An 18,182-nucleotide genomic window follows, 5' to 3' on the forward strand; every position below is an offset into this window, starting at 1 on the left:
ACAATAATGATGAAAACGACCCAGAGAGCCCAATTAGCTTTATCTGGCAGATGGAAGAAACAGTCCTAGGGCAACAGTTTTTTCAAAAACAGTACAGTTGATAAAGTTAAGTTTTAAATGGTCCTAATTACTCGGTGACAAGAACGTGAATTGTGAAGAACTCTGTCTCCTAAATCTCATCCTTCTTCATGTATCTCATCTTACCTTTCCTGGTATTTCTCAATCTAACCACGTTTACCTATTGGTACTTAAAATACAAGGTGCCTTTACATCCCAAATGTTCTTGATGCATTTTTTTCCACCAAGGTTGTCATTACAAGCAATATACTTTGAAAGTTTGGAGGAAGAAAGGGAAAGGGGAAAAAAAAAAATCAAACCACTTCTCCCTCCCCCTAGCAGTAGTTAAAACTGCAGGAGTTTTCCTGTATTGAAATTTACATGCTTTTGTAATAAGTAACATCTTAGTGAAGAGTATTCAATAAATTGACATCAATAATCTGCCAGGCAGAGAACTGAAAATAGAACTTACACTTACCTCCTAAAATATCTTTTGTTACCACAAATGTTGCTCTATATTTCCAACAACTAGGCTGGGATTTAAATTTAGTCAATTCCAATTTTTATATTAAAAAAACCCATTTTATTACAAAATTTAGCTCAGATCTCATAGCTCACACACTTCTAGGGCATGAGTAAGATAAAATCCACTGTTTTAGCTAGAAAGTAGACCACATTAGTTAAATCAATTTTTCTTTGTTTTAATTCATCATTGAGACACCTACAATCACTAGCAAAAATTTCTAGTCTACACTATTCTTACTAACGTGGGAAATGCCTTATGTGCTTTAGATTTTTTTCATTCAAACTAGTTTTTGTCAAAATGAAGTATTTTAAATTATCCAATAAAAGGTACATTTTAAAACATCCTATAGAAATCACGTATTACCAGTAATTTACAATTTAAAAAAACTCAGCCACAAAAAAGGTCAAAGCTAAAAACAAGATTTTTACTATGAATCAGTGCTTCTATTACCCTTCTGAAAGAAGTATATTTTAATGTGATGTAAAGGCAACATTGAAAGTTTTTCTTTAAATTAACCACCTAATTTGCCCCTATAATTACAAAGAATCAAAGTCTTTTACAGGTCAAGTGCAGTAAACTAAATTGTTCTTTCAGCACAAAGCAGCACTAGAAAGAGTAACAGTTATCGATGGAAGTTGACTAGTTTTGCAGTGGCTGCTCCATCAATAACAGAGGGACAGCAGACGGTATCCATCCAGAGCACAGACACAACTACAGACTAGATGCGAAGGATGCTTCACACACTTGGCTGATAAATGTCCTTTGTCTTTGTATCTTTCTACTTTGAACGAAGTGGATTTTTTAGTTTAAATCAGGTCACATAAATTGGCTGCTTAAATAACATGATGAGGTATGAAAGCTCTGAGTATCCTTAACATTCAGTAGGATTTATCAGAGATGTATAATAGCTTGTCAGGGGAAATCCTAAAAAGTTACACTTGGGAGTTATAATAAATTCTAGTAAGAGGACAAGATTAAAGAGGTTTAAAAGGGTATTCTCTTAAACAGAAGTGACTTTTCCTTCAGAATTCATTTTTAACATTACATCAACAAAAAAATCTTCTCTGATAAGTGTGTCCCAACATTGAATCAAGATAGCCAACTAGCACCAAGAAGTCATACTGAACTCAGCTGCAGTTCTCTTGGCAATTAAGCTTATTTTTTTCATTCCAGTCCATGCACAAATGTGGATCACTGAAGACAGTACTGGAAGCGCCATTTGCAGGTATAGATTGTAGTCATCATTGACTGAAAGGTAGAAATTGTTTTTATTATGAAGGGGGGGGGCCTTGACTAGGCGGAACAAGTAAGAAATGATCAGGTAATAATGAGGTCGTAAGAAAAGGATCATTGCCCTTATTTAGGTTAAACGTATCACACTGAAAAAGATGGTTGCTTCGGGTAAGGATGCTACATTAAAGGGGTCATATATGCAGCAAGAAAATATTAAAATCAAGCTGCATCCAACTCAAAAAAGAAATTCCCTAAGTAACTTAAAAGTATGTGTTATCTGCCAGTCACAGAGGGTTGAAAAAGCACCTAGGGTGAATTCCAATTTAATGAGGACCTTGATCAGGACCACAAAGCCTGAAACATTTGTTTCAACGCAGAAACACAGCCTCTAGTCTCACTAGTTGAGTTTGGGAAAATCAGAGGGTTTTTTTTTTCCTGCTTGTTTTTTTTTTTTCCTGCTTATTTTTTCCTCTTTATAGGATTACAGGATATAGTTTTGATTACTAAGGATTCTAAATCTTCATACCAACATTAGAATTGAACCACTTCCAAATCCTAAGACACATAAGACCAAAGAGAAGCAAAATAGTCATACAAATTAATATGTGCTCCTCACTTTCTGCACTAAGGGAACCTCAAACCAGTATTATATTTAAAAGAGTCAAAGTGTTAATTCTTCAGCATTCCTGACAACTAGAAAGCACATTCACTGAAGGCTGAAGGTGAGGGAGCGGATGGTTTAACTTTAATATCTGTGAAGAATGGCGCCAATAGAGGAAAGAAAACCATCCAATCTCAGAAAGGAGTAATGCAAACTTGGCCAGAAAAAGCCATCAGGTAATCCAAGGGTTCACTGTGGAAGAACTCATGAAAAGTACTCTGAAGTATTCACAACAGGTCTAAACATCTCCCTTGTTGCAAGTAGTTGTGTGAAATTCAAGATAAAGGTTGTTTCATCCTTTAAAGTCAGTATTTTTTCCCACTTTAAAGGGAATGAGGAGGAGTCCTCTTTTCCCCCACAAAAAAAGGGAGTCACATTAATATGTGTATATTCCCATGACTCTCATATGAGTGCAGATCTCCAAAGCCTAGGGATTTTCCATAAGAGTGGGCCACTCTGGTTACCCTTTTATTAGAAGGGTATTCCACCACAGAGAGCCAGAGGTTTTCCAGATGTGTGTAAGAGAGCAGGTGCGCAATGCAAGCAAATGAGCGCAAACAGTATATGGAAAACATTTGAGAAGTTAGCTCCATGAGGACTGTGGGCTCCACAAGAAGACTTGACTGGGTAGCCTGGTTTGACACAGGAACATGAAAGCAGAGTATTGCTTCAAAGCTGGAAACCTTCCATAGGAGCCTCACATTGCTGGAAGATGTACTGCTGCTGGCTAAGGTCAACCTGGGGTGCAATGCTGCTGTCCTCATCCTCGGTTCCAAAGTAATGCTCAATAAGATCAAAGGCTTTCTGGTAGATCTCCTGGTTTTCATGACTCTGTAAGAACTCAATTTTATCCAGACCTAGAATGAAGAATAAAGGAAAACGTGTATCTGTTAGAAATTCCAACAAAGTTGTATTTTGCCAGGTCTCCTTCCTTTATGGAAGGGAAGAGCCTCTTCTCTACTTATATCCTAAATATTCTGTAATAGCATAGAAATTGTTGGTAGGATTATTTGTCTAAATGCTGGCATTACAAACTGACATCTTAAACATATACACAAGCAATATAGTCCATCTCCAGAAGCAACATTTATTTGGGGGGGGGGGGGGAGGTGTAGGCCAGGGGTGAGAGGATTCACCAGAGACCGAGTGGGGAGCAGAACAGGTGGATTTACTAAAATACACTGTTAAGGGGAGCAAGTGGGCAAGACAGGAGAGGTATGCTGTGCCATTTGTGGGTTAGCTCCCTGGCAAGGGATGAAACTTGGGCTGCATAAGTAATAGTGCTGAGACTTAACCCCTAGGGCACCAGGGAGGCCCCAGAGCAACAATTTCTATAAGTCACATCATCATCCAGAGTCAGTAGAAGAACTATTCCTGTTGGACTATGTCTATGACTTAATTTATTCTTGGCGCTGAGCTTTCCAGTATCTTTTCAACAAATGTGTAATACCCTTAAACCAGGCAGAATCTATTACTTAAATTGAGAAGTCTAACGAACAATTACTCAACAATTCTCTTTATCAAGTTTAAGCCCACTTTAGTTTTTTTTTTTTTTGTTTTTTTTGCATGCAGTCATAAGTCAAGAAAGAAATAGCAGAAGTAAATGTTACCATTGCGCGTTGGAGGGGTGGGGGGGGGGGGAATTGAAAGATCTCTCCCCGTAGAGGAACATTTCAAAATTTCTTGTATAGCTTTTATAATCAAGATATTTTTAAATGGTAAATTGTTAAAAGATCATTTTGGAAAACAAATCTCATTATCTGATGAATTTGAAGATGAATATGCTCTAAGACCCTCTAATTACAATCTCAGGAATAAACAAGCCTTGAAGCAGTGTTTTTCAACTCTGGTTATCCATTAACATCACTAAATCACTGAGGGAACTTAAAGGTTAAAGTACATTGGTTAACCAATGATTAAGAGTACATTTAAGACTGAGATTAAAACAATGAGGAAACTAAGAGGTAACACTCAGGAACATCTTAGGAACACAGGAATTGGGGTATACAATTCAAAATCAGAACTCTAAACCTTGTAAGACAAAGGAGTAGTCAAGCTTTGTGTACAGTAGATAAGGATGCTCTGGGGGCTCAGCTTACAGTCAGAGTACAAGGGCAAGCAGAGTTAGGAAATTGGGAAGATGAAGTATGAAAATGGCTAAAGGGCATCGTGTTCTTTTCACACCTACCAATTCAGCATACTAAATATCATTTAGAACAGTTTTCATATGTGTTTGTTAATGACGGATGTGGACAGGCCAGGAAAGCATATAAAGGAAGAAAATTTCAGTACATCGATCAACCACTCTTACCATAAGCTTCTTCAATCAAAGCACAGTAAGGGTTAATACCAGTGCCATTCCTTTTAGCTTCTTGCTCTCCGAGCCTCAGGATATTTTCCAATCCATTGAGAGCAACCTGTACAATCTTAGAGTCCATGACTGTGAGGAGATCACAAAGTGGCTTGATACAGCCCAGTTCTACAAGGTACCTAAATTAATACAAAGAACAGTTTAAACAAAGCTGTTAAGTTAATAAAACTGGTGGATGGGATATCTTCAAAATCGCTGAAGAGATACAGGCACCCATTCAACCCAAGAAGACACACCTTGTCACAAAAAGAGCTACCAATAAGTTAAACCAGTTCATCAGCACCATCTCCACCCTTTAATCCATCCTTTGAATGTTCACTCTGAATATGAGCAACTTATCAAAATAGTGTATTTTTTTACTGATTAATTTCATCTTTGTTTCTATAGGTATAATTATACCTCTGAAACATGACATGCCTGGTGTCAATTCTTTATTATACAAAGGGCTCTCATAACTCAAAAGATTAAAAAAAAAAAAAGCACTCAATTTCAAAATGGATGAAAGACCTGAACATAAGACCAAAGTATGTAGTGAAAAGGGAACCTTCTTACACTGCTGGTGGGACTGAAACTGGTCCAACCACTATGGAAAGCTATGTGGAGGTTCCTCAGAACACTAAAAACGGATCTATCCATATAACCCAGTGATTCCATTCCCAGGTATCTATTCAATGAACACAAAAACACTAATTTGAAAGGAAACCTGCACTCCTATGTTTATTGTAGTACTATTTACAATAGCTAAGATATGGAAAATGACCTAAATGCCCCAAAACAGATAAATGGATCAAGAAGATGAGGTATATATACACAACAGAATACTACTCAGTGGCCGAAAAAGACAAATATCAGATGGTTTCACTTATATGTGAAATAAAGGATCAGGAGAAAGTCTGAAGATTTAAAAAGATGGTTGGAAAGCAGCATGAAAAACAAGCATAATTTTTGTTGGTTAAAGTCTGGGCATGGCTCCTATTTGGATAAAGTGATCACTGGATCAATTTTACTTGGCTTTTGTGGCAGAAAAGTTTACAAACAAGAAACTTTACTGAGTAAGAAAATTTAATTTGTAAGAATATATTATCTGGAAAAGTGAAAATTGTATTTCTCAAATTTTATCAATGTCTCAAGACTGAGCTGATAAAACTGGTAATTTTACACTTGGAAGGTCCTTTAGAAAGGAGAAATTTATAGGAAAGAAATTCAGATGTTTTAGAACAGAGGAAGTAAATTTTGAGACTGAATTAATTCTTTAATTGAGCAACACATTCACTGTCTAACACCATCTCCCTCAAATAGGACTTTGTTTCTTCTGTATTCTAGTTTTTATCAACAGCTCCTCCATTGCAGATGGAATGTGAGTACATGGGAAAGGAGGGTCTGTCTAACTGAGTGACAAGCTACTGGTACCAAAGGAAAGAGTCAAAGATGATGGGGGTCATAAAGATTAGGCAGGCTAAGAGTCTATGTTCCTGTTTCTCTCCACCAGTACTTTTTTCCTATCTAAATTACTAGATGTCCGTAATTTAGCATTCATTTATATGGTGTTTCTTTGAAGAAATAACGCCTATCCAGATTTTATGCTTTCAAGACATTAAGAATATAAGCTATTACCCAAGGAGTCATTTAAGGCTCCAACTAATACAAGTCTCCCCCTTCACTGAATACCACAGTACTTCAGGAAACACTTGCCTCTACTGAACTTGACAAGATTGATTGAATCCAAGATTGATTCAATTCTACTTAAGACATCTCAGCTAGAAACAGCAAGAGTTAACTACTGAAGTTGAACTCTATTCTACAGGTAATGTTCTAGAGTACCCAAGATATTCCTGACCAAATAGAACCAAATAGATTTATAGGGCTTGAAATCAGCCCTATAAATATATGTATGGCCTTAAACACCAACTATGCGTGCCTTCTCCCAACGCAGAATTATTTTCAGCAGGAACAAATGGGAGAGGAATAAGGAACTAAATATATCTAATGATGAAACTGAGAATCTTCCAAAAGGTTAGAATTGAGTATTATAATTGAGACAAACAAGATGTTATCTGGCTAGTCCTTACTTGATCTGTTCAGCTGATCCTCCAGAAGTTGCATTTGTGATGGCCCAAGCTGCTTCTTTCCTTGTTCGAAACTCAGCAGTTTGTAATATACTAATGAGGGCTGGAAAAATGTTGGCATCTATCACAGTCTGAAATTAAAGAAAAATTAAATGGAAATTACAAGACTTAGAGAAAGGTTCATGATATTCTTTTCAGTGAACTTCACTAATGAAACACCTCCCATTAAAAATAAATTGAAGTTGAGTCCTCATTATCCCTAAGCTTTTTTTCCCCCCCAAATATATATTTTATTTTATACAAGAGCTGGGGCACAGGCCAGAGATGCAGGGGGTGAGAGGATTCACCAGAGACAAGAGTGGGGAACAGAACAGGCAGACTAACTGAAATACACTACTGAGGGGAGCAGCGGGTGAGACAGGAGAGGTCTGCTGCGCCATGTGGGTTGCTCCCTAGTGGGCCAGGGAGCTCCTCAGTGCTGCAGAGGCTTCGGATTGTTTCATAGTGCAGTGCTTCACCCCTTGCGCCACCAGGCAGGCCCTATACCTAAGCTTTTGAGGTTACTTCATTTATCACTGATAACACTCCCAAACCATGCCCTAAAATCGTGTAATCTCCTGACTTTCTCCAAGTTCTTCTGTTGTTCTTTGTCTACCCACAATAACCAATTATAATAAATTCTTCATAACTCTGCTATTCTTGTTTCTCTCACAGTATCCACTCTGATGTAACTATGGTCCTCATTTCTTACTTAAGTCTCAGCCCAGGGTGACCAATGGGTAGCTTTAGATCTGCCAATGCCAACTGCCTCAAACACATCATCTACTCTCTTTATCTGGTATCCTTTCAAGCCTCTCTAGTCCAGAGGCTTTTTTTGGGTTGTTATTTATTTATTCTTAATGTATTCAGTCACCAAGTCTCCAAAACAGTTCCAATTTAAAATGTCCTTGGTCCATCTTTTTTCCCTTCCTTTCCTTTTGCTTTGCTACCATCCTATTCCAAGCACTACTTCCTACCTGGCTTGGAATAGCATTTAATTCAACACAGTACTTCTACTCAATGCTTCTCATATAGTAACAGTAGTCGTCCTCAGCTTATGTTCTTCATGTTTTTCTTTACCTCAAGAACTAGTATGTATTTATATTTCCTATGTCAAGAAACTGAGAAATTCCACTTAAGTGTTTGGGAATAGCAGAAAATCTACTACAGCTCAAGTCATCTCTGATGCATGTTATAAGTAACTTGAGGTGACTGTGTTAAGAAAAGTTAAGTCAGAAAGTTAAAAAATAATGTTGGCTGGTTTTACTCATATGTGGACAATAAATAAAGCAAACCAATCAACAAAGCTAAATGAACTAGCAAAATAAATCTTAAATTCTGAGAAAAGTATGATGGTAACCAGAAGGGAATGCAAAGGTGAATCGGAGGAGTGGGTGAAGGAGAGCAATTTGATAATAGTGAATGGCACCAGAAATATGGCCATGGACATAGTTTACACAAATAAAGGTGTGAAGCTGTACTCCCAAAATATAAAGTATTGTAAACCAATGGTAAATCAATAAAAATTTCATTTAAAAAAGAAAACTGGCATAGCTATCAAACTCAGTCCTCACAGCATTCTGGGGATGATAGTGCTTTCCTGGTCAAGAATTGTTTCTATTACATTAATGAATTAAGTCAGCAGAGTTCAGCAGGAAGACCCTCCTTATAGTACTGCCATTTATGACAGGGGCACTTAAGTGAATAATTTTATTTATCTTGAGCCTCACTGTCATCTTTAAATGACAATGTTGGATTAGATGACCTCTATGATTCTACTCATCTTGAAGTCCCTTAAGTCTGTTATATTTTTTTCAAACTTCTGTTCCAGTGTTTCTTATTGCCTATGGTGAACCATCTGGCCTACTGTTTGTCTTCCACTTAGATTACTCTCCTGCTGATGTAAGAACAAAAGTAAAAGGGGACCCATTTTTCCAAATGTCATGAAAAATTGAAGCAATCTATTATATGGTACCACCAGAAAATTAAGCATTTCAGAAACAACAAATACTATTCTCAGATTCTGGAAAATCAGCACATATTAAAGGAAAAGGTAAAAAAAAAACCTTACATGTTAAGTTTTAAAAGACTCATCTTCTGTTAGGGTAACAATATGAAGAAGGCAATTATATATAATGAACATATATATATAAATATATATGGGTTCTTCAGTTATCAAAAATACAGAAAAAAAAGACAGGTCAATACAGGAAAAAGAGACAGGTTCTATGTGATTACCTGGATCTGTGCCCTATTTCCAGCTGTGATATTAGATATTGTCCAACACGCTTCCTTTTTGATAGATTCCTTTGGGCTACTCAGCAAATGCAACAAACTCTGTAGAGCTGAGCAATTCAAAATTACCTGAAAGGAAAAATTTGAATTTTTTACTTATTGTAATAATCCAATGTATCCTAATGTAAGTAAGTCTTTAACTCAATGACTTTTTTTTAGGAAAAATACAGCAAAGAAGAACTCTTAAAATTTTAAAAATAACTTTATACTGTAATGAAGTATTCATTGCCACACAGCCGTAAGAATTAGTATCTAAGATTATCAAAATGTAATTATCTCTAGTCACAACTGCTAAAACTATACTTCGTAAGCACAATAATATATTCAGTATTTACTTTTCTATTCCCTATAGCATATTTACATGTTTTTGGGGTAGGGAAATACATTAAGTGGCCAGAAATTCAGAAATAGTCTCAGATTTTTAAATCTTCTTATAACTCTCTACCTTGTTGTCAAAAAAAAAAAATCATCACATACTTTAGTATATCAGGTGCTTTACAGGATACAAAGATAAAATTGGTTCCCAGATATCAAGAGATTACAAAGGTGGGGGAGAAAAGATAATACACAAGAAGATCATACCAGAAACTAAGATCATAAAAGGTATAATGTTTAAAATAATACATAGTGGGCTCAAGAATTAATCCCCGTACAACAGAATAAACATCTAATGCAGAAACAGTTGCAGGTGTTATAAAGAATTAAGTATATAATAAAACCAACCTTAGTTCCTCTAGTAACTGGTGGTTTTATTTAATAAACAATATTACAATAATTGGTTAATTGATAATTATTTCTTAAAATCAACTCCTAGTTCCCATCACCAAAATATATTTGCAGCCTATAAAGAGTAAATATTAAGAAGCAACCATACAACAAAGGAAAATATCAGTAAGTAGCTGGTTTGGGAATAGCGAAGGACTTTCCAGCTATAAAACAAACAAACTGAGAAAATAAAAATTTCACCAAGCATTAATTTTTGCATGTTAAAAAAATACAAAAATTAAAATGCACTTCACACAATACAAGAAAATATTTGAGACCAGGTTGCTATCTTTAATAGGTAAATTGATAAGAAACTAGAATTTTAATAGAAAATGACTCAAAAGTAATGAAATAGATGCATAAAATGAAGTCATTTTTTGCCTATCAATGTAGCTCAAAAAATTTAAAACAGGTAAACAGATACAATATTTCTAAATAACAGTATAAAAGATGTTGCAAAGTAATTTTTTAAGAGCCAAAGACAAAGCATGGGGGGAGAAAAATGTGAGAAATTAATACTGTGGAGGAATGCTCAGGAAAAAGATTTCATAGGACCTGGAGTTGGGAGAAACCTTGAAATGCAGGATTTTATAAGCAGAGGAAGACAGTACCAAAATAAGATTAAACTAGTAAGGCTATTACGGAAGGAGTCTATACCCCAAAATTAACAAACCTAGAAAGAAGAATGAGACTAAAATCTTGAAATACAAATTCCTTAGTCTTTCAAGGGTCTTTATCTCATAGGTATAAAAGAAGCTCCTTGCTTCTAAGAGGGAAAAAAATAATGTAAAGTGTTATTTTTTAGGAACTATTAAGGTGTTGTTAGGGAAAATATATTGAGAGAGGTAAATGCTTAGGAAAATAGGAAGATAAATCAGATGGTTATAGCAACAGCCCTTGTGTGTGAAAAAAGATGGATGGACTAAAGTAGTATAATTAGATGTGGATCTAGTAATAAAAGAATCAACAAGAAAGTATAAGTAAGAGACCCCAAATAAGGTTGCAACGTTTTAAGTGATAAATACTTGTATCATTAATATCAAAGAAATCAAGACTTGAAACTTGATCTATTGGGGAAGAAGATAAACTGTAAGAGAGATAAATGTGACAAGCAGAAACACCTAATAAGCTACTGAGACATGGGATTAGAATTTGAGAAAGGTCAGAACTAGATGTGTAGACTGAGAATTTCGTTCATTCCTGTACACTGCCAGAAACTACACTATAGCCACAAAAATGAACAGGCTGACGAACAGGCTGACAGTTACCCCTCTAGAAGTTGTAATCTGAACAGTTATAAAAGTGTGATAAGTGCTATGATGGATAAAACAAAGGAGGAAATCAAAAATAATGTTAATATTAAGACCTGAAGAATAAAAAGATAGTGGCAGAAGGTAGTGGTCAGAACAGGGATGAGGGGATGAAGGCATATGTTCCATCAGAGTGAAGAAAAGGTATGTTAAAAGTTCAGAGCTAAGTGTGGTCAGTTAACTCAAGGAGTAAGCATGGCAAGAGCACAGAGTATGGTGGGGGGGTAAACAAACTTTTTTGAAAAGTACATATGATATGGTTTAAAAATTCAGAGAGTGGGGCCTCCCCTGGTGGCACAGGCAGTTGAGTGCAGCGCTGTGAAGCTGTCCACAGCCTCTATGGCATGGGTTCGATCCCCGCCGGCCGGCGAGATACCCACATGGTGCAGCAGACCTCTCTTGTCTTGCCCACTGCTCCCCTCAGCAGTGTATTTCAGTTAGTCTGCCTGTTCTGCTCCCCACTCTGTTTCTGGTGAATCCTCTCACCTCCTGCACATCTGGCCTGTACCCCAATTCTTTTTTTTTGGTGGGACCCTCACTGGTGGCTGGGGATCGAACTGGCGTTGCAGAGGCTGCGGGCAGCCTCGCAACCCAGCGCTCAACCACTGAGCCACCAGGGGAGGCCCTACCCCAATTCTTGTATGCATGAATAAATAAATCTTTAAAAAAAAAATTCAGAAAGTACCAAGGATTATAAAGTAAGTTAAAAGCCTCCTTTCCATTCCTGTACCCCAGTCACTAGTCTTCCACAAAGACAACAGATGTTATTAGTTTCCTGTGTATTTCTTCGAGAAATTTTATGTAAAAACATGTAGTTTTCTTTTTATTTATCTTTTGAGATTTATTTATACAAGAATTTATACAAGAATTGTATTTATTTATACAAGAATTGGGGTACAGGTCAGAGGCACGGGAGGATGAGAGAATTCACCAGAGACAGAGGACAAATAACAGGCAGGCAGACTGAAAACACTGCTGAGGGGAGCAGTGGTGTTACTTTCTTTCCCTCTTCTAACTGCTCCCCCTTTTATACAAATGGTAATATATTTTGCCTCCTTTTTTCTTTCTAAACAATATAATCTGGACAACTTTTACATGTCAGTGCATACGTAAGAGCTTCTTCATCCTGTTTCATATATTTCGTTATATAATGTGTCCATCTTAAAAATCTTAAATGACATCGAAAAGACTCAAAGTTGAAGAATGACAAGATCAAACTTGCATTTTACCAGCATTCTCTTGGTGATATGATAATGGTATGAGAAATGTATGAACTCAGCTCTGTAAGGGATGAATAGAGATGGAGTAACAGGATATAGTGACTGATGAGATGTAAAGAATGAAAGCCAATTACCAGATTTTTGGCTTGCACTGCTCACTGCTGGTGAGTACTGCGGGTACTGCTCACTAGACAGGAAACAAATAACCAGAGGTCCAGATATACAAGGAAAAATGTGTTCCTTTATAGTCAGAATAAATTTAAAGTATTAAGAGTTGGAAGATACTTCACAATAAATCCAATCACCTTAATTTTAGAAATCAAAAATGTGTAGACTATCTTGCTGGAAGAAGAAATGCAAATGGCCAACAGACATTTGAAAAAATGTTCAACATCCCTTATCAGGGAAATGCAAAGTCAAAACCACAATGAGATACCACCTTACACCAGTAAGAATGACACTTATTAAAAAAAACTAGCAACAACAAATGTTGGCGAGGATGTGGTAAAAAAGGAACTCTCCTACATTGCTGATAGAAGTGCAAACTGGTCCAGCAACTATGGAAAGCTGTCTACTAAAAAATGGAGTCACCATATGACCCAGCAATTCCACTCCTAGGGATCTGCCCAAAGGACACGAACATTATTCAAAAGAATACCTGTACCCCTATGTATATTACAGCAATATTTATAACAGGTAAAACCTGGAAGCAACCCAAATGCCTAAAAATAGACAACTGGATCAAGAAGATGTGGTATGTATACACACAATGGAATACTATTCAGCAATCAAAAATATAAACTCACGCCATTCACAGCAACAATGGAGCTAGAAGGAATTATGCTTAGTGAAGTAAGTCAGAAGGAAAAAGAAAAATGTTGGACAGTTTCACTTGTAGAAGGAATATAGGGGAACCAATAAGACATCAGGGGAAAAAAATAACAATACATAACAAAACAAAAACAGACAGTTATAAACCAGAGACATCCTGCAGGGGAGAGGGAAGGAGGAGCACAGGGGATGGTGGTGATGGTGCACGTTGAATTGGTGGAGGAAATTCTATGAGGACTACACCCGAGTAAAAAAAAAACAATCACTGTTTAAAAATGAACAATGATGTAAAATATGTATAAATAAAAAGAACCCTTAAATTTGTCACTTTTCAATGTAAAATATGGAATAATAAAAAGCAACTGATCTAAACTCACACAAAGAATAAAGTAAACAAAGTAATAGAAAAAAATTATTTTGCTGGATTAAAGAGTTAAGGTTAAAATCTAATTCTCAAGTCATGCAAAAAGGAGACAGCTGAAGTCACAAGTAGGATCAATGAGTGAGGCTGAAAGGATTTTCTCCTGGAGGATACCCATAAACAGGAAGAAAAAAAGGAGCTTGCAAAGGAGAAACAAAACAGTGAGGCTGGAGACCAAAAATCACAGAAGTCGAGTTAGATAATTTAAAGTTGCTGTTACTTACCATACAAAATGGAGGACGCTATCAGAGAAGATGAGATGAAGATGACAAAGGCAAAGAAAGGAGGCTTCGATGCTTATTACAAGAATCATTTCAAACAGTAGTGGGAAATAAACCTGCCTAACTAAATAGATGTTACATCACAGGGAAACTCAAAACTGCTACAAGTAACTGGTCAAGACAGACAGTGAGTAGATTGAAATTTATTGCCTAAGTCAACATTTTTAACAAATATTAATGAAACAGTGGCAATTATCCCCAATAATATGGAGTTTAATACTAGAACAGAAACATAATCATGGAGTCCAGCATACTGTTTTTGAAGGAAAAATAATAGTCACTATTTAGTCATACCTGTGTCTGAATATCATCCCCTGTGACAATGTTTCCCACAGCCCGCAAAGCAGGAGAAACCACTTTATAATCATTATGCCTGTAACCAAAGAAAGAAATGTTATATGCACAAGTTCTGGCCATAATGTTCTCCTTTAGGGCTGAAATACACATGAATATGTGATAGTATTTTAGTGCAGAAAGGTTCACAGGTAGTTACTAAGTGAACCCTATCATGATTATCACCTAGAAGACCTATCTTTCCCTTTATTTACGATTTCTGAGTAAAAACTATAAAGCTTTCCTAATCATCTTTCTCAAATATTCTATCACCTGGATTTTTAAGTTTTCACTCTCATTCTTTTATGTAAGTTTCATTTCCTCTTTATTTGGTCCTCTCTGGTTTCTGAGACCATGGAGAGAACAATTTATATGTATACAGTACTTTTAAGTTCTATAAACTGTATAATTTTCAGAGATGAAAATATGTCAACAGTTGAACTAACCTGAAAATAACAGGCTTTACACTTTAAATAGTAAATTCATTTTACTAAATCTCAGCTGGCTCCACAAAACCCTTTCTTCAGCTGAAGACAGACACTAAATCTTGATTTCAGCTTAAATAAGCTGGTATTCTTTAACTTTCCTTAAAGAAAATCTTTTGTGTTCCCCCTAAATGTGACTGATCACTTTTCTCAAAATGGTGCCAGTTTGTTCACAATTTATTTAAAATTTAATGATTGAGGAGAAATGGTAATATATATACTAATCAAATGACTCAGTACAAAATACAGACTTTCCCAGATTCTTCTACTGCATTCTACTGTGGGGATCTGCATTCAGATTGTGGCACACTCTATCCTCAGTTTTATATTCTTTTTACTTATTAGTTCCACATGTTACATATAGGGCATATGTAGATCCTTGCATCTACTCTGCATATATTTCAGTTAAATTTCACTTGGCTTAAAATTTCACCATTTTCCCAGTATTTCACCACTCTAATTTTTCTCTTCTATAGTATCGTTTAAAAATTTGACTAAGGGCCTCCCCGGTGGCGCAGCAGTTAAGCACTGGGTTGCAAAGATGCCTGCAGCCTCTGCAGCGCCATTTCGATCCCCGGCTGCTCCCCGGGCCACCGAAGGAGAGTCCTGCATGGCGCGTAGACCTCTCCTGCCGCCCACTGCTCCCTCAGCAGTGTGCTTCGGTCCTTCTGCCTGCTCTGCTCCCCAGTCTGGCTCTGGTGAATTCTCTTACCCCCCCGCGCTTCTGACTGTACCCAGTGCTTGTATAAATAAATAAAAATAAATAAATCTTAAAAAAAAAAAAATTTGACTAATACAAATACAGCCTTCAATTTATTTATGCCATCAGTAAATCTTCCACTCCATAATCAAAGGCATCACAAAAAAATAAAGCAACATTGGACTAAAAGTCTGACACCAGTCTAGATTGAGTTCTCAATGACACAAAAAGATGAAGAATGCCTATTTTTAGTAACATGATGCCTTTTACTATCTACTGGATTGTCTCACCATTAAACACAATTACATAGATCAGAGTTTTTCAAATGTTTCTGCTAAAGGACTAACAGCAGAAGAGTGAAAGGTTCTTTATAAACCTCAAAATAACACATGACATCAATATAGAAACAAGTAACAAAAGACAGCAGGAAAAGCACAATAAATCACTTCAACATATTAATATGAGAATCAGCACTAGGAAACTAAATAGGGACAAAAGAGCAGACACTTTCTTAAAGATATCTTACATCAGCAACTCCACAAGTCTCCTACACACTCCGGCATCAATCACTGCTTGAATTTTATCATTGGGTCCATCTGATAAATATGAGAGGGCCCAGCAAGCATCAGCCAGTACATCAGTGTCATTGACAAACAGCAACCAGGAAAGCGCATTTAGACAGGGAGAAACCTGTAAAGGGAAAATGATGAAATTCAATAGAGTAGTAGACAGAAGTGAAGTGAGAAACTTTAGAAAGCAACAGATGGGCACATACTTGGTGGCTTCTGGGGTGACAGCATTTCTAGAAATGAAAAAGCAAGTGCCCAAGTGCATTTCCATCTTTGGGAATACTGTCAGTGGCCTTGTAGTTTACTCTGATGCGGTAGTCAGAGCTCAAGAAAAATAATTTCAGAGAATGAAGTTTAATATATACCAATTCTCAGGGAGAGATTACTTGTCAGAACACTCTTCTCGGACCAAAAAGGTAAAGGAACTGTCGCAACTGCTAACGCTGTACCTTGTTCTGAATAAAATATGGTTGGTTCTAAGATCAATTCATAGCTTTTTATAGGTAGCAATAATTTACCCCACATTAAAACAAAAATAACAAAAACTCCTATATTCCTATTAATAGTTAATTCTAACACTTTAAATTTTATCACTTTATTTTTAATCTCTTTCTGTTCACATTTATATTGGTTTCTGTACTCTCTTTAATTTTACTTCTTCAACCACTATCCCACATGTGTCATCCTTACCTTTGCAAATTCTGGAGGTGGGCTTTTTCCTCTACAGAGATTAGACAGAGCCCATACTGCATTCCTGGTCATAGTCAGGCGATTTTGCTTTGAAAATAACCTGTAAGCATGAGGAATGATGAAACAGTGCTTAATTATATAAACATTAATTTCTGACAGCATAGGATACTCAACCATTTAATGGTAGTAATAAACAGATGTCTTCAAATAGCTTTCTTCAGAATAAAGTTTAATTTATTCTAATACAACCAATTCAGAATTTTGGCACTGGAATAAAGCAGGATGTCTGAAGAAATGATCTGAGTAAGTTAAGTAAGAAAATATCACTAACAAAAAATAACACTAGGAAATCCAAATGATTTCCAACAGCATTCTGCCTTCTGAGGGATGTCCCATATTTTTATTACTTGAAAAAAAGAAAAGAAACTTACTGCAAAAGAGGGGGAAGAATATTGCAGTCTAAGACATAGTCCCTGCACATGGTACTATCTCCAGCAATGTTGCCAAGAGCCCAGACTGCCTGCGAAAGAATTATTCATTAATGACAGATTATACAGCTTCAATTTCTCATAATTCTTCCCCAAAGTGCCAACATATCACAACAATTCTTTACAAAATTATATGGTTAATCAAAATATAATGTGTGGCCCTTATTAACATTTTAAAGTACACTCATTAGAAAGGCAAATGAAATGGTTGTGGGATTGACAGATGATCTGTAATATTATGAAGTGTATATGTGAACATTGATGATAAGTAAGTTATTTAAAAAAAGGAACCAATTTTTATACATGTTTACCATAGAGGGAGTTCACCCCCTAAGTAACACTGCATAAAAGCCCTTCGAGCAGAGCAGAGATTCAAATGGCTTTTCAGACAATTAAAACTTACTTTAAGCTTGCATGCAAAAGAAAACAGGGAACAAAGAATTTTAGGAACACTCAAAATGCAGAAAACTTTATTAAATGTTTGGCAATGACGGATATAATAATCTCCTTGATTGTGATGGTTCGACAGCCATACACATGTCAAAATTGTACACATCATAAAAACACAAATTATGCATTAAATCAAACAGATTTAATATAGTTTGCAGTAATAAAAAATTCATGTTTTTATAAGTCTGCACAAAGGTGACAAAGACCAGCTGTTTCAGTCAACATTAGAATTACTACTAGAAAAAGCTCAGTAACTACTTAACTTAGCCTAAAAAGTTTATAGTGCTTTAAAAATTTCAGAGTTGGAAGGGAAAAATGGTTTTATGCTTTTAGGAGAAATTGTGCCTTATAGTCTCAATGAAATTTTCTATTTTGGGTAATTTTAGATTTC

At 36.1% G+C, this 18,182-nt stretch overlaps 1 protein-coding gene across 1 annotated transcript in view; it reads right to left on the minus strand.

Moving 5' to 3' along the window:
- Positions 1-3,146: 3,146 nt before the first annotated feature.
- Positions 3,147-18,182, minus strand: part of KPNA1 (karyopherin subunit alpha 1) — a gene marked incomplete at its 3' end in the record, with an annotated part of 46,586 nt that continues 31,550 nt past the window's right edge. Inside the window, exons 7-14 of the mRNA XM_084232048.1 lie at positions 17,285-17,373; positions 16,854-16,953; positions 16,121-16,284; positions 14,371-14,449; positions 9,192-9,317; positions 6,918-7,045; positions 4,789-4,967; positions 3,147-3,334 (exon numbers count right to left, since the gene is read on the minus strand). Of these exons, the coding sequence (XP_084088174.1) occupies positions 3,147-3,334; positions 4,789-4,967; positions 6,918-7,045; positions 9,192-9,317; positions 14,371-14,449; positions 16,121-16,284; positions 16,854-16,953; positions 17,285-17,373 (1,053 nt within the window). The remainder of the gene's footprint in view (positions 3,335-4,788; positions 4,968-6,917; positions 7,046-9,191; positions 9,318-14,370; positions 14,450-16,120; positions 16,285-16,853; positions 16,954-17,284; positions 17,374-18,182) is intronic.

This window comes from Talpa europaea, assembly GCF_964194135.1.
Source record: "Talpa europaea genome assembly, chromosome: 4".
Classification (NCBI taxonomy): domain Eukaryota; kingdom Metazoa; phylum Chordata; class Mammalia; order Eulipotyphla; family Talpidae; genus Talpa; species Talpa europaea.